Source organism: Martes martes, assembly GCF_963455335.1.
Source record: "Martes martes genome assembly, chromosome: 14".
NCBI lineage: Eukaryota > Metazoa > Chordata > Mammalia > Carnivora > Mustelidae > Martes > Martes martes.
The window spans coordinates 83,854,563-83,874,693 of NC_137902.1; the positions used below are offsets into that span (position 1 = coordinate 83,854,563).

At 40.8% G+C, this 20,131-nt stretch overlaps 1 protein-coding gene across 2 annotated transcripts in view; it reads right to left on the reverse strand.

The window, feature by feature from the left end:
- Positions 1 to 20,131, reverse strand: part of PCNX2 (pecanex 2) — a gene marked incomplete at its 5' end in the record, with an annotated part of 286,590 nt that overhangs the window by 175,615 nt on the left and 90,844 nt on the right. For both annotated transcript variants that reach the window (XM_080822822.1, XM_080822823.1), the window contains one exon: positions 18,489 to 18,580. In XM_080822822.1, the coding sequence (XP_080678948.1) occupies positions 18,489 to 18,580 (92 nt within the window). The remainder of the gene's footprint in view (positions 1 to 18,488; positions 18,581 to 20,131) is intronic.

Below are 20,131 nucleotides of genomic sequence, written 5' to 3' on the forward strand. Positions count from 1 at the left end.
CCCAGGACCCTGAGATCACGACCTGAGACCAAAGGCAGCGGCTTAACCGACTGAGCCACCCAGGTGTCCCCCAAGTGGCCTAATTTTAAATGCTGGCTTTAGGGGCATCTGGGTGGCTCAGTCGGTTTAAGCAGCTGCCTTTGGTCTCAGGTCGTGATCCCAGGGTCCTGGGACTGAGCCCCACATCAGGCTCCCTGCTCAGCAGAGAGCCTGCTTCTCCTTCTCTCTCTGACTCTCCTCCCTGCTTACTCTCTCTCTCTCTGTCTCAAATTTTTAAAAAAGTATTTTTTTTTAAATTTTAAGTGTTGGTTCTAAACTAATTTTAACACTAAGAGGCCAAAAGCAAAACATGTCTATGGAATAAAGACAATAGTAGGTTGTCAAAGAAAACATGAAGAAAAGAGAAATCATAAGACTCACAAAAGGCACACTTCAAATGAGATATTTCTCTAAAGGAACCACTTAAAGATACTTTCTGAAACATATTTATCTCAAAAAAATAAAACAAGAATATTTTTCAGAGAGGATCTGATTCCAAAGATTAAAAAGTATATGAGCACATTATAGGCAAACAAGCAATTATGAAGAAGGAACAACATGCCCACTCATTACAAACATCAGTAAAATCAGGATAATAACAGTACTCATCTCACAGGGATGCTGTGCAGATTATATAAACTATGTAAAATAATTAGTAGTTTCTAGTTCATAATAACAAATATTTGTTGTTGTTGTTGCTGTTGCTTTAGCCTTGAGAAACTCTAGAAACTGTACCAGACAACAAAGGAAAAATATCAGAAGAGAAAACTCATTAAAAAAAAGGAAAGAGAGAAATGAAAGACAAAAACAAAATTCTATGAAAAACTAATACCAGATCACATAAATAAAATCAGTAATGTCATTAATCAAAAAAGAAGAGCAGGAAACTTTTCCCATTTGTAAGTCTTCAGTATGAAAAGTGAGAATGGGCATGATGTCCAGAAAACCCAGCAAAGGAGAACCAAGTCTAGTCATAGTCTATCGCTTTTCTCTGAAACTTCAGAAGATAAGGAAGAATTCTATACGAATTTGGGAAAAATTCAAGTTGGTCTCATTCTCATTCCCAAAACAAAATACCGAAGAGTGATGTCTGTACTTCAATGTAGAAATCAACAAGAGTATGGCTCACATTCTAACAACAAGAAAATACCAGGCAATTTATACAATCTCAACTACAAAATAACTATGATTAATGTGCTAAAGACCTAGGAGTTGGTAGACAATATTCATAAATATGAATGTAAGTACATATAAACAGATGAGTAATTACAGATATATTTATGGAATCCATATATAGGAGTCAAATGGAACTGCTGGGAATAAAAAAGCATGCCATAAAATATTTAAAAATTCCTTTGCTGATCTTAAACTCAGAGTAGACACAGTAAAGAAAAGAATTAATGAACTTCCAGACAGGACAATAAAAATTATTCAAAAGAAAACCCAAAGAAAAAGAGAGTGTGGGGAAAAAAAAAAGATTCAGAACAATATTAAGTCATCTAAAATCTATGTAATTGGAGGCCCAAGAAGAAACAAAAAACAGAATGAGGCAGAAGACATATTTGAAGAGATAATGGCTGAGGATTTGGAAAAATCAATTAAAAAAAAAAAAAAACAGATCAAAACAGCTCAGGGAACCTAAAGTAAAATAAAGGACCAACACCATAAACTTAGTCACACTGTCAATCTGCTGAAAACCAAAGAAACCAGAAAATCTTGATGATGGCTAAAGAAGAAAGAAACATTGCTAACAGAGACACAAACGTTAGAATAACAGATTTGGGGTAAAAAAATTATATACCCTAAAAGAAAATGGGAAACATATTTAAAGTATTGAAGGGGGAAAAGCAGAATTCTATACCAATGCATGTATCTTCAAAAAATGAAATCAAAATGAGGAATGCTTCAGACAAAATCTGAAAGAACTCACTATCAATAGATTTGCACTGTAAGATTTCTTAAAGGAAGTTCTTCAGACAAAAGGAGAATGACATGAAATAGAAAGATGGATATGCAGATGACTACCCTCCACGTGGGGGTCCTGCAAAAAGGGCAGAAATGCGTTAACCCTCTACCTTCCCCTGGGGAGGATCACTGAGGGCTCACACCAGAGGAGTCTGTAGAGTTTGGCACACACAAAAGGGAAAATGGATTATCTCTGAAGGTTTACTGAAGAGAGAGGACCACAATTTTTCGCTCCAGGCCAGGAGATCAGGCTCAGCTATTTTTATTTTCATCCTCTAAAGAGGCACAAAAAGCCTTCAGGGAACAAAAGCCACACAGAGCAACCAGAGCAGCTTGCACTGAGCCTGGCCCCTGGCAAGGGGTGGTGCAACTCTGTCTAGGCAAAGACACCTGATAATCAGTGAAGCAGGCCCCTCCCACAGAAGATCCCTGGAACAACAGGCAAACATCAAGTTTACAGAGCACACAGGACTGCAAAACTTCAGCACTGGGAGATCATGGTATATAGAATTCAAGGTTTTTTTCTCATGATTTGTAGAACTTTCATTTTAAAATTTTCATTTTCTTTTTTCCTTTTCTTCCTTTTCAACTAGCTTCTTACTTTATTAACTCTTTGTTTTTAAATCTTTAACTTTCATTTTTTTACATGTACATTTTATAGATATATTGTTCATTTTTGGCTTCCTTTCACCATATTCAATTTTATTTTTGCATATATATATATATATATATATATATACACAAACACACACACACACACACATATATATAAAGTTTTGCTTTCTTTACAATTTTGGGATTTAGTGTCTTCTAACAGACCAAAATACACCCAGAACCAAGTGGATCACCCTGTTTTGTCCCCTGGGGAGGTTATATTCTCTCCCTGCCCCTTTTATATTCCCTTACTTTCTCTTTCTTTTTTTGTTTGTTTGTTTGTTTCTGACCTCTTCAGATTTGACTAGTGTGTATTTTCCTTGGGTCATGGTTGATATTTTTGAATTTGTCCTCTCATTCATCCATTCATCTCTGGGAAAATGACTAGAAGGAAGAATTCACAACAAAAGAAAGAACCAGAGGTTCTCTCTCTCTGCCACAGATTTAATGGATATGGGATATAAGTAATCCAAGCTGGAATTCAGGATAACAATTATAAAGTTAATAGCCAGCCTTGGAAAAAAGCATAAAAGCACCAGAGACTCTCTTTTGGCAGAAATAAAATCTAATCAGGCCAAAAATAAAAATGCTTTAACTGAGATGCAGTTTAAATTGCATGCTCTAAAAGCTAGGGTTAATGAGTCAGAAGAGAGCGTCAGTGACACAGAAGACAAGTTGATGGAAAGGAAGGAAGCTGCGGAAAAGGGAGAAAAACAACTAATGGACCACTGAGAGGAGGTTTTGAGAAGTCAGCATTATCATAAAGCAAAACGATATTAGAATTATTGGGGTCCCTAAAGAAAAAGAAAAAGAGAAGGGGAGACAGAAGGTGTTTTTGAGCAAATCACAGCTTCCCTAATCTGGGGAAGGAAACAGGCATTCAAGTACAATAAGTACAGAGGACCCCTCTCAAAATCAATAAAAATAGATGAACACCCTGACATATAATAGTGACATATAATAGTGAAGCTTGCAAATTTCAGAGATAAAGAGAAAATCCTGAAAGCAGCTCAAGACAGGAGGTTCTTAAACTACAGGGGTAGAATTATTAGTCTAGCAGCAGATCTTTCCACAGAGGCCTGGCAGGCCAGAAGGGCTAGCATGATATATTCAGGGAACTAAATGAGAAGAACATGCAGCCAAGAATATTTTATCCAGGGGCACCTGGGTGGCTCAGTGGGTTAAGCCTCTGCCTTCAGCTCAGGTCATGGTCTCGGGGTCCTGGAATCGAGCCCCGCATCGGGCTCCCTGCTCAGTGGGGATCCTGCTTTCCCCCCTCTCTCTGCCTGCCTCTCTGCCTATTTGTGATCTCTCTCTCTGTCAAATAAGTAAATAAAATATTAAAAAAATATATAAGAAGAAGAATACTTTATCCAGCAAGACTGTCATTCAGAATGGAAGGAGAGATAAAAAGCTTCCAGGACAGACATTAATTAAAAAGAGAAATTAAAAGAATTTGTGACCACTAAACCAGCCCTTCAAGAAATAGTAAAGGGGATCCTATGAGTGAAGAAAGAAACCAAAAGTAACATAGACCGGAAAGAAACAAAGGCTATCTACAGAAACAGGGACTTTACAGGTAATGCAATGGCACTAAATTCATATCTTTCAATAATTACTCTGAATGGGCTAAATGCTCCAACCAAAAGACATAGGGTATAAGATGTTATAAAAAAGCAAGACCCATCATATGCTATCTATAAGAGACTCATTCTAGAACTAAAGACACTTGCAGACTGAAAGTGAAGGGGTGGAGTACAATTTCTCATGCTAATGGACATCAAAAGAAAGCTGGGGTAGCAATCCTCGTACGAGACAAATTAGATTTTAAACCAAAGACTGCAGTAAGTAAGATATGAAGAAGGACACTATATCATACTTCAAGGGTCTATCCAACAAGAAGATCTAACAATTATAGTTTTTTAAAGATTTTATTTATTTATTTGACAGAGATAGACAGTGAGAGAGAGAACACAAGCAGGGGAAGTAGAACAAGGAGCAGTAGGCTTCCCGCAGCAGGGAGCCTGATACAGGGCTCGATCCCAGGACCCTGGGAACATGACCTGAGCCAAAGGTAGATGGGTAATGACTGAGCCACCCAGATGTCTTAATTATAAATATTTATGCTCTTAACTTGGGAGCAGCCAATTATATAAACCAATTAATACTCAAATTAAAGAAACACATTGATAATAATACAATAATAGTGGGGGACTTCAACATCCCACTTACAGCAGTGGACAGATACTCTAAGCAGATCAACAAGGAAACAAGGGCTTTGAATGACACAGATGGATTTCATAGATATATACAGATCATTCCATCCTAAAGCAACAGAATTTACATTCTTCTTGAGTGCATATGGGACATTCTCCAGAACAGATCATACACAGGGTGACAAATCAAGTCTCAACCAGTACCAAAATTTGGGATTATTATCTACAATGTTTTCAGACCACATGCTTTGAAACTTGAACACAATCGCAAGAGGAAATTTGGAAGGAACTCAAACACTTGAAGGTTAAAGAGCATCCTACCAAAGAATGAATGGGTCAACCAGGAAATTACAGAAGAATTTAAACAATTCATTGAAACAAATGAAAATGAAAACACAACTGTTCAAAACCTTTGGCTCTAAGCAAAGGCCATTCTAAGAAGGAAGCACATAGCAACACAAGCCTTTCTCAAAAAATTAGAAAAGTCTCAAATACACAAGCTAAACTTACACCTAGAGGAGCTGGAGAAAGAACAGCAAATAAAGTCTAAACCCAGCAGGAGTAGAGACATAATGAAGATTAGAGCAGAAATCAATGAAATAGAAACCAGAACAAAAGAACAGATCAATGAAACTAGAACTTGGTTCTTTGAAAGAATTAATAAGATTGATAAATCCCTAGCCAGACTTATCAAAAAGAAAAGAGAAAGGATCCAAAACAATAAAATCATGAATGAAAGAGGAAAGATCACAACCAACACCAAGGAAATACAATTATAAGAAGATACTATGAGCAACTATATGCCAACAAATTAGGCAATCTGGAAGAAACAGATGCATTCCTGAGAACTTATAAACCACCAAGCTGACACAAGAAGAAGTATGAAACTTGAAAAGACCCATAATCAGCAAGGAAATTGAAGCAGTAACCAAAAATCTCCCAACAAACAGGAGTCCAGGGCCAGATGGCTTCCCAGGGAATTTCTAGCAAACATTTAAAAAATACCTATTCTTCTGAAGCTGTCTCAAAAAATAAAAAGGGAAGGAAAACTTCCAAACTCATTCCATAAGGCCAGCATAACCTTGATCCTAAAAGCAAAAAAAGACCCAACCACAATGGAGAATACCAGACCACTATCCCTGATGAACATGGATAGCAAAATTCTCACCAAAATATTAACCAACAGGATCTAATATTACATTAAAAGAATTGATCATGGGCACCTGGGTGGCTCAGTGGGTTAAGCCTCAGCCTTTGGCTCAGGTCATGATCTCAGGGTCCTGGGATCAAGTCCCGCATCGGGCTCTCTGCTCAGCGGGGAGCCTACTTCCTCCTCTCTCTCTGCCTGCCTCTCCGCCTACCTGTGGTTTCTCTCTCTCTGTGTCAAATAAATAAAAAATCATTAAAATAAAAATAAAAGAATTGATCACCACGACCAAGTCGGACTTATTCCTGGGCTGCAAGGGTGGTTCAACATTCATAAATTGATCAGTATGATACTTGACATTACTAAAAGAAAAGACAAGAACTATATGATCCTCTCAATAAATGCACAAAAATCATTTCACAAAATACAGCATCCTTTCTTGATTAAAACTCTCCACAGTGTTGGGATAGAGGGAACATACCTCAGTATCATAAAAGCCATCTATGAAAAACTCACAGCAAATATCATTATCAATGGCAAAAAAACCTGAGAGTTTTCCCCTAAGGTCAGGAACATGACAGGGATGTCCACTCTCACCACTGTTCTTCAACATAGTACTAGAAGTCCTAGCCTCAGCAATCAGACAACAAAAAGACATAAAAGGCATTCAAACTGGCAAAGAAGAAGTCAAACTCTCACTCTTCGCAGATGACATGATACTTTATGTGGAAACCCAAGAGATTCTACCCCCAAATTGGTAGAACTCACACAAGAATTCAGCAACATGGCATGATACAAATCACTGCATTTCTATACACTAATGCAAATCAGTTGCATTTCTATACACTAACAGCATGACTGAATATCTGATTCCAGCAGTTCTAATCACATTGCTCTAGAGATTTTAGCCAGTGCAATAAAGCAAGAAAAAGAAACCAGAAGCATATGGATTAGAGAAAGAAATTAAACTGTCTCTTCACAGACAACATGGCTAACTATAAAAAAAAACCCCAAAGAAACCACCAAAAAAGCTACTTGGATAAGTATTTAGCAAGGTTCCAAGATACTAGCCTGAATATACAGCAATTAAGTGTATATATTATCAATGAACAATCAGAAATTTAAATTACACAACCCAATACCACTTACAATATCATGAAGCACATGAAATTGTAATAATTATGAAAAATGTGTAGTAATTGCTGGTTGGAAAGTACAAAATATTTCTGACAGAAATTAACAAAGACTCAAATAAATGGAGCAATATCATGTTCATGGGTAAGAAGATTCAATACTGTTATGTCAGTTCTCTCCATGTTGTTCAAAATTTCTATGGAGTTTTGTTATAGGAATTGACAAACACATTCTGAAACGTACACTGAATGAACTAAGAGCCATAATAGCTAAAAGTTTTTGAGAAACAAGAATTATGTTGAAACACACCATTTTATTTCAAGGCTTATTATAAGGGTAGTGTAATCAAAATAGTGTGGTATTGGTGTAAACAGAGACATACAGAATAACAGAAAAAATGCAGTCCAGAAATAAACCCACACTTATCTGGATAATCGATATAATAGATTCTATTTTTTAGAGTTTCACAGCAAAATTTCAGGCTCGTAACAACACTGAATGGAAAATACAAAGGGGCACCTGGGTGGCTCAGTGGGTTAAGCCTCTGCGTTTGGCTCAGGTCATGGTCTCGGGGTCCCAGGATCAAGCCCCACATTGGGCTCTCTGCTCAGCAGGGAGCCTGCTTCCCCCCCACCCACTCTCTCTCTGCCTGCCTCTCTGCCTGATTGTGATCTCTGTCAAATAAATAAAATCTTAAAAAAAAAAAGAAAATACAGAGAGATCCCATATACCCCTTACAGTCACACATACACAGTCTCCTGCACTACCGAAATGCATAAGCATACTATATTTATTACAACCAATGAACCTACATTGATAAATCATTATCACCAAAAGTCTATAGTTTACATTAGGGTTCACTCTTGGTGTTGCACATCCTAAAAGTTTTGACAAATGCATAATGACAGACATCTATCATTATGGTATCATACGCAGTAGTTTCACTGCCCTTACACAGCAATTTTATCATGTTCTGCCTGTTCATTCCTCCCTGGTAGCTGCTGGCAACCACCGATCCTTTGACTATCTTCGGTGTCGCTGTTTCCAGAATGTCCTATAGTTGAAAACTTATATGTAGCCTTTTCAGATTCGCGTCTTTCACTTAGTAATACACATTTAAGATTCCCCTATATTGTTTGACATGGCTTGACATCAAATTTTGAGGAGAGTGAATAATGTTCCATTTTCTGTATGTACCATAGTTTATTTACCCATTCACCTACTGGAGGACATATTGATTGTACCCAAGTTTTGGAGATTATTAATAAAGCTTCTGTAAACATTTGTGTACAGGTTTGTGCACAAACTTAGCTTTCTAATTCTTAGGGTAAAGACCAAGGTGCTCAGTCACTGGATTGTATGATACAAGTATGTTTACTTTGAAAGAAACTGCCAAACTGTTTTCCAGAATGGCTATATGAGTTTGTATCCCCACTAGAATGAGTCAGAGTTCCTGTTACTGCATATCCCGGCCAGCATTTGGTGCTGTCAGTGTTCCAGATTTGGGCTATTCTGATACCTGTGCAGTAATATCTTATTGTTATTTTAAATTTCAATTCTTTAATGACATACGATGTGGGGCATAATTTCATATGCTTATATTTGCCATGTGCTTATCTTCATTGGGGGGGTGTCTGTTCAGGTTTTTGTCCATTTAGTCAAGTTATATTTCTTAGTGTGATTTTTAAGAGTTCCATATATATTTTGAATAACAGTATCGAATAGAATTTTTGCAAATATTCTGAGTCTGCAGGTTGTTTTTCATTCTCTTGACAGTGTCACTCACAGAGCACAAGTTTTTAATTTTAATGAAATCCAGCTTATCAATTCTTTCATGAATTGTGCCTTTAATGTTGTATCTAAGAAGTCACTGGTATACCAACGTAATCTAGCTTTTCTCCATGTTATCTTCCAGGAGTTTTATGGTTTTGCATATAACATTTAAATCTAGTATGTATTCTGAGATAATCTATGAGAGAATGCAATGTCTGTGTCTAGACTCATTTTTTTCATGTGGGTGTCCAATTGTTCTAGCACAATTTGTTGAAAAGAATATCTTTGATCCACTGTATTACTTTTTCTCCTTTATCAAAGATAAATTAGATCTATTTCTGTGCCCTCTGCACTATACCACCGATTTGTCTCTTCTTTCCTCAATAACACACTATCTTGAGTATAAGACTTTTATAATAAGACTTGAAGCTGGGTAGTATCAGTCCTCCAACTTTATTCTCCTTCAAGACTGAGTTGGCCATTTTAGGTCTTGTCTCTCCATATAAACTTTAGAATCATTTTGCCAATATCCACAAAATAACTTGCTGGGATTCTGATTGAGATCACACTGAATCTGTTGATTAAGTCAGGAAGAATTGATATCCTCACAATATTGAGTGTTCCTATCCATACACAAGAAATATCTCCCCATTTTTTAAAATTATTTGACGTTGTTCATTAGGGTGTTGTAGTTCTCCTCATATAGACTGTGCAGATATTTTGTCAGATTTATACTTAAGTATTTCATTTTAGGAGGTGCTAATGTAACTGGTACTTTTAGTTTCAAATTCTACTTGTTCATTGCTGGTATACAGGGAAGAGATTAACTTTTGTATATTAACCTTGTATCCTTCGATGTTGCTAAATCACTTGTTAATTCTGGGGGCGTAGTCAATTTTTGAATTTTCTATATAGAAAATCATGACATCTGTGAAGGGATGGTTTCATTTCTTCCTTCCCACTCAGTATATCTTTATTTCCTTTTCTTATATTATTGCATTAGGTAGGGCCTCCAATATGTTGAAAAGGAGTAGTGAGAGGACATCTTTACCATCTTCCTGATGTTAATGGGAAATCTCCCAGTTTCTCACCATGATCATGTGAGCTGTAGGTTTGTTGTACAAGTTCGTTACAAAGTTAAGGTAGTTCCCCTCTATTTCTAATTTGCCAGGAGTTTTTGTCATGAATCAGTGCTGGATGTTTTCAAATGTTTTGTCTGTGTCTACTGATATGATCATGTGATACTCCTTCTTTAGCCTGTTGATGTGATGGATTACACTAATTGATTTTTGGATACTGAACAAGGCTTGCATGTATCAAGTAAATCTCATTTGGTCATGGCGTATAATTTTTTTAGATGTTGAGGATTTGACTGGGTAATACTTTGCGGAGGACTTTTGCCTATATTCATGATATTGACCTGTAGTTTTCTTTTCATGTAATGTTTTCATCTGGCTTTAGTGCCAGGGTAATTCTGATCTCACAGAATGTGTAAAAAAAGTATTCCTTCTGCCTCTATCTTCTAAAATCAGTTGGAGAGTATTGGTATAATTTCATCCCTCAATATTTGGTAGAATCCATGAGTGAACCTGTGGAGGCCAAGAAAAACAAGGCTGTACCCACCTCGAGTCTAGCCCTGACATAAGTACAGCCATCTTGGCAAAGCAAAAGCTGGCACCTTGCACCCCCTCTCCACCCGCTCCCCTCCCCTCAGCAGTATGTGTGACATTCCTCAGCCACCCCTGACTGCCCTAAAAAAAAACAAATAGTTAACTCGCAGAGATCACAATCCTGCAAGACAGGAGTCTCCCTTGGTTTACCAATGTCCTAGTGATTTACAACAAAGAAGCCATCTTTTCAATAGCCCAATTTCAGAGACAAATAACTCAGTTCCTTAAGCCCTAATGTCACCCTCCCCTCCATAAAACTGAAGGAGGCTGAGGCAGAAGGAAATGTAAATAAAGTTAAATTTCTAAACCAAAATCTCACTAACAAAGACACCTGATGGGAGAAATGTGAAACTTTATCTCTAAACCTCCAAGATAGTGTCAGCAATCATTCCCAAGCATATGACCCACTGATCTACATCTAGAGGGTCTCACGAGAAGATTTTTATTATTGGTAAAGAATAACCTTTCCCTAGACAACAGCTAGCCCTTCAAAGTCCTAGAGACCTCGCTTCCAAAATTCCTTAGAGACTTACATCATCCATAACCCCCTTTGTCCTCACCCACCGCCGAGTCCACCCCTACTCTGCCTTTAAAAACTTTGACTGTAATCTGGCTCAGGGTCCAAGTCCCTACTCCGCTGTGCCGGGCATACTTGGGCCCAAGCTTAAGCTTGTCAAATAAACCCTCGTGTGATTGCATCTGTGCTTGGCTCCTTGGTGGTCTCTCGGACGCGAAAATTCAGGCATAAAAACCTTTTTGTTGTGCTTTTTGTTTTGGAAATTTGTTAATTATTGATTCAATTTCTTTAATACAGGCAAGCCTAATCAGATAGGACTTTCTTCTTGTGTGAGTTTTTGGTAGATTATGTCTTTCTAGAAACTGGTCCATTTCATCCAAGTTATCAAAGTTGTGGGTATAGAGTTATTCATAATATTCCTTTACTATCCTTTTAAAGTTTTTTTAAAAGATTTTATTTATTTATTTATTTGAGAGAGAAAGAGTACACCAGGGGAGAAGGAGAAGGAGAGAGGGAGAAGCAGACTCCCTGCCAAGCATAGAGCCTGATGTGCGGCTCAATCCAGAACCCTGGAATCATGACCGGAGCCAAAGGCAGACACTCAACCAACTGAGCCACTAAGCGCCCCTACTATCCTTTTAATGTCCATGGAATCTGTAGCAATATTTCCTCATTACTTTCTGTAATTAGTAATTTACATCCCCGCTCTTTTTTTCTTAGTTGGCCTGGCTACAGGTTTACTGATTTTATTGATCTTTTTCAAAAACCAGTTCTTTGTTTTGTAGATTTTCTCTACCAGTTTCTATTTTTCAATGTCATTGATTTTTGTCCTCATTTTTATTATTTATTTTCTTTTGTTTACTTCAGAATTAATTTGCTCTTCTTTTTCTAGTTTTCTAAGGTGGACGTTTAGATTACTGATTTTACATCTATCTTCTTTTCCAATATACGCTTTCCATGTTATATGTTCCTTCTAAGCATTGCTTTTGCTGAATCCTACTTCTTTTGATAAGTTGTATTTTCATTTTCATTTAGTTCAAGATATTGTTTAAATTTTTCGAGATTCCTTCTTTGACCTGTGTGTTATTTAGAAATGTGTTGTTTGATCTCCATATATTTGGGGATTTTTTCATTCCATTGTAGTTTGAGAGCAGACACTGTATGCTTTCTATTCTTTTAAATTTGTTAATATATGTTTTATGGCCCAGAACGTGGTCTCTCTTAGTGAATGTTCCATGTGAGTTTGAGGAGAATGTGTACTTTGCTGTTGTTCAATGAGGTAGTTCTACAGGTGTCAATATACTCAGTTGATTAATGAGGCTATAGAGTCCAACCACGGCCTTACCGATTTTCTGCCTGCTGAATCCGTCCATCTCGGATAGGGAGGTGTTAAAGTCGCCAACTGTGATAGTGGATTGATCTTTTTCTCCTTGCAATTTTATCAGTTTCCCCTTCACATATTTTGATGCTCTGTCGTTAGGTGCATACACTTTAAGGATTGCTGTGTCTTCTTGGAAAATTAATCCTTTTAATACACGCAATGCTACTCTTTATCTCTGAAAGTCTGTTTTATTGCTCTGAAGTCTGAAACTAGTATAGCTATTCTTGCTTTCTTTTGATTAGTTTTAGCACGGTACATACTTCTCCATCCATTTACTTTTAAGATATATATGTATGCATATCTAAAGGGGGTTTCCTGTGGACAATATATAGTGGGGTCTTGTTCTCCCTGACAATCGCTACCTTTCACTTGGGGTGCCTGCACCACTGGTGTGCACAGTCATATTGATACAGTTCAATTAATACCGGCTCTATTCATTACTATTTATTCATTGCTCTCGTTCTTTGTTCCTATTTTTGTATTCCACTCTTTTCCTGCCTTTTGTGGTTTTAATTGATTTTACATGATTTCATTTTTCTCTCCTTTATTAACACATCACTTATACTTTTTTTTAAAACACTTTTTAACGGCTACCCTACAGAATGTAATATACGTTTATAGTTAAGTCCACTTTCAAATAAAACTCCATCACTTTATGGATAGTGCAAGTATCTCACAATAACGATATACCTGTATTTTTGAATACATGGTTGCAATAAGAATAGAAAAATGAAAGTGTTTACTTAATTCTTTCTCTGATAATCTTCCCTTCTTTATGCAGTCATGAGTCTCAGATCGACATTATTCTCCATTCCCTGCAGAACTTCTTTTGATATTTCTTGCAAGGCAGGTCTACTGGCAACAAAGCTCCTTCAACAAATCACTTCTGAAGGACAACTTTGGGGGGTACAGAATCACAGGTTGGTGGAGTTTTGTTCTCTCAACCCTTTTAACTATTTCACTCTCCTCTTGTCTCACTTGAATAGTTTCCTGTCACAGTCAGCTGACATTGCCGTAACAAAATACAGTATGTGTATCGCTAAACACGTTGTCTTAAACAACATAAATCTATTTCTCACAGTTCTGAAGTCTGGAGGTCAGAGATTGTGGTGCTGGCCCAGTCGCTCTCTTCCTGGTTTCCAAATGGTCACATGCTCTGTGTCTTCACACAGCAGTGACAGAATGAGCTCTGGTATCTCTTTCTTTTCTTACAAGGGCACTAATCCCATCACCAGGGCACCACCCACATGACCTCATCTAAACATAATTATCTCCAAATGGCCCATCTCCAAATATCAGCCCACTAGGGATTAGGGTTTCGACTTATGAATTTGGGGAATCAATTCTCTCCATAGTCGTTCCTATGAGAAGTCAGATACAACCCTCACCTTTGCTCCTCCGAAGGTAAGGTAAGGATATTTATTTCCTCTGTTTTCTTTCAAGATGTATTCTTTAGCTTTGATTTTTAGCATTTTGAATGATAGGCACTTGTTTAGTTTTTGTTGTTGTTGTTAGGGTTGTTTTCGAATTTATCCTGTTTGGGGTTTTTTGAGCTTCCTGAATCTGTGGTTTGGAGTCCGATATTAATTTGGGGAAGAGCTCAGTCATTAGGCCTTCAAGTATTTTGTCCGCTCCTTTCTCTCCTCTCCTTCTGACGTCTTCATTACACGTATGTTACACTTTTTGCAGTTCTCCCACAGTCCTTGGATATTTTGTTTCTTCAGTCTTTTTCTCGTGCCAAAATGAACTGGAAGTTTCTGTAGACATCACCTTGAGCTCAGGGATTCTTCGGAGGTGCCCATCAAAGGCATCTTTCATTTCTGTTACAGTGTTTTTGTTTTCGTTTTTTAATTGCTGGCATTTCCTTTTTGGTCTTCCTTAAAATTTTCGTCTTTCTGCTTACATGGCCCATCTGCACTTACAGCCTGTCTACTTCATTCATTAGAGTCATTAGCATATTAATCATAACTGTTTTAAATTCCCAATATGATAATTCCACCATCCCTGCCATATCTAAATCTGATTCTAATGCTTGCTCTATCCTTTCAAACTGTGTTTTATGCCTTGCAGCATGTGTAGCACGCCACATCGTTTTTTACACGCTGGGTGAAAAGACCTGGGGTAAACCGGCCTTTACTGATGGGGTGGCAAGGCGTATGGGGAGTATTCTACGGTCCTGTGATCACTTCGGAGTCTCTCAGTGACCCTGGGCCTGGACTGTGAACTTTGTAAGGGCTTCTGAGTCCTGTCCCCATTTCCGGTGGGACGGAATGGCCAGAATGGGTTGGACTGGAGTCGGTATTTCCTTTTGCCCACATGGAAGGCTAGAGCCAACTGGAGGTTGGGATTTCCCTTCTTCTAAGTCATTTAGGCTCTGACAAAAATCCCCATAGTTCAGGCTGTGGTGAAATCTTGAGGGCAGGCCTTGTGAAGAAGAGACTAATGCTCTGACGTATTTCAAAATGTTTACTCTTCCCTTCCACCTGCTGAAAGCAGGCGGGGATTTCTCTCTGTTATTCACCAGGGAACCTGTTCGAGCACCTGGAGGTAAAACGCACAGAGGTGTGGGCTGTCCCTGATGACTGGGTCCCCCTGGAGGATGAACTCCCAGACTTGCCCACACTGAGTCTCGAGCAATGCCTTGCTCACAGTTCAGGGACTTGTTCCCACAGAGGTTTCTGCTCCTGGGTTCCTGCTCCAGTGCAACGTGATTCCCTGCATCGACCTGTCTGTCTCTCTGACTTTGGAAGGAGCCAGCTGCTTGCTTCTTGCGTTCTCCGGTGGGTTTAAAAAGAACTGTTGATTTTTTAGTTTGTTCCGCTCTTTACTTATTGTTAGGCTGGAGACACAACTTCCAGACTGCTTACATGCTGGACCAGAACCTGGAAGCTGGTAATTGTTTTCAAGGCTTCCAAGGTAAATCAGTGGGGAAAGGCTAGTCTTTCCAGCAGTCGTGCTAGTGAATCTCGATCTTTACCTCATCTCATACATAAAAATCAACTCAAACTGGATCACAGATCTAAACATAAGAACTACAACTACCAAACTTCGAGGAAAAAATATTTGTGACCTTGTGTTAGGTAAATATTTTTTAGATAGGATGTAAAAAGCACAGAACATAAAATAAATAATTGACAAATTGGATTTTCTTATAATTACACACTTGTGCGCTCTGAAAAATTCTGTTCATGGATAGAAAAGCCAAGAACTAGAAAAAACTAGAAAAAAAATATTGCAAGAGATATTTGTTAAAGGACTTCAGAACATGTAAAAAAAATTCTTATACCTCAATAAAAACATATAGTGTAATTTTTTATGAGAACAAAGGACTTTAACATATTTTTCACCAATGAAGATACATTAAGTAGCAAGCAAGCATTCGAAGCCTACTCGACAGCATTCATTACTAGAGAAATGCAAATTATAACTACAATTAGACACCAGTTCATAATAGGAGTACTATTTTTAAAAACTATTAAAACATTAAGTACCAGGAAGAATCCGGAACACTTGGAAATCTCAAAGATTACAAGGGGATCAAAAATGGTACACATTTTGGAGAACAGTTTGGCAACTTCTTAAAAAGTTAAATATTAACTAACCGTGTGACCCATCAATACCACTCCTAGGTCTTTACTATGTATAAATAAAAACACATATTCACACTAACACCTACACACAAATGTTTATAGAAAATGTGGTATATACACAAGATGGGCTATTATTCAGCCATATAAAGAGTGAAATCTTGCCATTTGCAAAGACATGGCGGGAGCTAGTAGTATAACGCTAAGGGAAAAAAGAGAGACATATGATTTCACTCATGTGTGGAATTTAAGAAGCAAAACAAATAAGCAAAAGGAAAAAAAGAGAGAGAGAGATAAACCAAGAAACAGACTCCTAACTATAGAGAACATACTGATGGTTACCAGAAGCGGGGGGTGGGGTGGGGGGGGAATGAGTGAAACAGGTGATGGGGATTAAGGAGGGCACCTGTCATGATGAGCACCAGGTGTTGTATGGACGTGTTGAATCACTATATCGTGCACCTGGAACCGACAGAACGGTGTACGTTAACAGGCATTAAACTAAAAACTAAAGCAAAGCCTTCAACAATACTTAGATCATTAAAAAAATTAAAAATTAAAAAGGGATGAAAAATAAATATGTAAACAAACACTGAAACACAACAGAGTACATACCACACAAAGGGCCCTGCAAGGAAGCGCCTGCGACCCCAAAATTTTATAGGCAGCTGTTTTACCAAAAGGAACAGGAAGAGGTCCTCAGAAGGGCAAGGACTCAGAACACAACTACCCCAGTACTGTTCCTGAATAAAATACCTGGCGTCCTGTGACACAATAAAGAAATGCATTCAGAAGAAAAAACATGCGATTTGCTATGTAATTGTTGTTCTGCACGATAGGATAAACGTGGCGACAGGGTCACCACCAACACCTGAATTACCTTTGTGTATCAGAAGAAGGAATCTTCCTCTTCCTCCCCCTTTCTTTATGTGAAAGAAAGTATCTATATGGAAAGGATGGAAGGAGGGAGGGAGGAAATTACGCTGCGGACAATCACGGACAGAGTCCACGGGAATGCCCTGGGAGATAATCATATCATACTCCTTCCTTTGCACAACGGGGAACAGACGATTATCCTCCTGCCACCCACAACCACACGTTTAATAAGATTTTAAGTTACTCGTTTTAAGAAAGTAGCTAAGGAGTATCACTGGATAGATATTAAGAAGCCTTTGGAACGTGCTTTATTTTTATTTGCTTTTGTATGTTTAATTTTTGTTTTCTCAAAGAGGTATCTGTTGTTAAAAAAAAAAAAAAGAGGTATCTGTTGTTTAAAACAGTAAAGGTAGGATGTCCATCAACTGAAGAAATATGTGCAATATTAATTAACGTTTTTCCAGAACGGAGACGCCCCGGACAACGTTCTGTGTGTTACCGCCTTCAGGCGTTATGGAAACTCTGCAGTTTTATGACACTGACAATGAGCAAGAGGGTCCCCCGCCCACAGCACCCCATGGCCCGAAGGCCTGCTTCCTGCAGGCAATGCTTTCCCGCTGTTTCTTCTGCACCTAGGACCCTATTTCCAAGTAACATGCTTGTTGTGTTACTTCTTTTTCCAATTTTAGATATTTGCCGACTTTCCAGTGTGGAAGACGAGGTTAAGATGGTCCCAACAGTCACACTCGTGCACCCACACGGTGGCACACACAGACACACAACCGTATGCACGCCCTCCCCTAGTTTTCCAGTCTACATGTAACCATTACTCAGAGCACCGTAAACGCAAACTGCTCTCCTCAGCTGAGAACCGTTACCTTTCTCTTCGGACACAGCTTTTGTGTTTTCCTAAAGTTAACGCTCGTCTTGGTTTTCATCGTCTCGGGCCTCCCCGGCCGCCAGCCTGGCTTCAACTCTCCCCGTCTGGATCAATCGACGGGCCATCTGTTTTCCAGATCTCAAAATCTGGCCGCTCTCATCTCCTCCCCTGTTCTCTGTCCACGAAGCATCCGGCAGTTTCTCTCTCTCCGATCTTCCGAGCGACGTTCAAGAGAGCGGAGGCGGCGAACACACGGTCCTCCTGCCCGCCGCGCGCGGCAGGGGCTCGGCGGGGGTCGGTCCGAGGCCGGGAGACGGTCCGGAGGGGGTCGGTCGAGGCCGGGAGACGGTCCGGAGGGGGTCGGTCGAGGCCGGGAGACGGTCCGGAGGGGGTCGGTCGAGGCCGGGAGACGGTCCGGAGGGGGTCGGTCGAGGCCGGGAGACGGTCCGGAGGGGGTCGGTGCTCCCCCCGCAAGCCACGGGCCCCGGGTGCCTTCAAACACCGCCCAGGCCCCACCCCGGGCCCCGCTGTTCCTGACGCGCTCAGACCCCGTGTCTTTCACGGTTAAGGAAAACACGGGCTCACTAAACCGCCAGTGGGTGCAGAGGGCGGGAGGAGAAGGGAGGCGGCCCGCAGGCCCCGCACCTACCTTCACGGCGCTGAAGCACAGGGCGTGGAGCAGGCCGGCGGCCGCCGCACTCCGGGCCACACCGTACACGGCCGACGTCAGGCCCGCCACGGCTGCAACACAAGCACGCACAGTCTCACGACCGAACACGCAGGGACGGGCAAGGACGGGGCCGCAGCTTCCGACGGCAAGATGCCCGCCACGGGGCCGAGACAACCTCCGCGGGACCCGTCAGAGGTACCCGACGGCGTCATGCAGGAGAGAGGGAGGCTAACCGCTCACCAAACGTTCCGGGGGGACACACGGGGATTTCTGACCACAGTCTCAGAAGACGTGTGAACGCGCCCAGCCCGAGGAAGGGAGGCCTCCCGGCTGGCAGCGCGGAGCCGCCGGCCAAAGCACACGGCACAGACGAAGGCCTCCGCCCAAGAAAGGCCGGACAGAGATCGTCGAACCACGAGCCGTGCTCGTGCGCGTCCGTGCGTGCGTGTGCGTCCGTGCGTGTGTGTGCGTGCGTCCGTGCGTGCGTCCGTGCGTGCGTGTGCGTCCGTGCGTGTGTGCGTCTGTGCGTGCGTGTGCGTCTGTGTGCGTCCGTGCGTGTGTGTACGTCCGTGCGTGCATGCGCGTGTGTGTGTCCGTGCGTGTGTGTGCGTCTGTGTGCATGCGTGTGCGTCTGTGTGCGTCCATGCATGTGTGTCCGCGCATCCGTGTGTGTTAACGCATGTGAGTGCATCTCTGTGTGTGCATGTGTGTCTGTACGTGCCTGTACATCGTGTGTGTGCGTCCATGCGCATGTGTTAGCGCATGTGAGTGCATCTCTGTGTGTGAATGTGTGCGTCTGTGTGAGTCCGTGCGTGCGTGTGCGTCTGTGTGTATGTGCGTAAGTGCGTGCGTGTGCGTCGTGTGTCCGTGCATCCGTGTGCGTTAGCACACGGGAGTGCATCTGTGTGTGCATGTGTGCGTCTGTGTACGTCTGTGCATGCACGTGCCTCTGTGTGTGTGTCTGTGTGTGTATGTTAACGAACATGAGTGTATCTGTGTGTGCATCTGTGTGCATCCGTGCATGCGTGTGCATCTGCATGCATCCGTGTGCGTGTTAGTGCACATGAGTGCATTTTTGCGCACATGTGTGCATCTGTGTGCGTTTGCCCATCTGTGTGCACACGTGCATGCATGTGCATACGTGTGCATCTGTGTGTATATGTGTGTGTAATGAGGTGGGAACGGTACTGGCTCACCAGCTGTGCTGTCGTGCTTCATGTACGATTTCACTTCATTCTTACACGGACTCTAGGAGAGCCGCACGTGTATTGCCATTTAGAGAAAAGTAAACTTTACAGTCAAGCAACCAGCACGAAGTCTCCAGGTAAGGAATAAGCGAGGTTTTAGCCACGGCCGGCTCAGTCTAAGGTGCTGTGTCAAGGAATGGTCACCCGGGTGAGAGACACGGGTCCCCTGTCTGTTCAGGTGCACACAAGAAGTAGCTCAGTGTTGAGGACAAAGAAAACCTAGCTGGGGGCACCTGGGTGGCTCATTTGTTAGATGGCTGCCTTCACTCAGGTCGTGATACCAGCGTCCTGGGATCGAGCCCTGTGCTGGGATCCCTGCTCAGCGGGAAGCCCGCTTCTCCCTCTCCCACTCCCCTGCTTGTGTTCCCTCTCTCG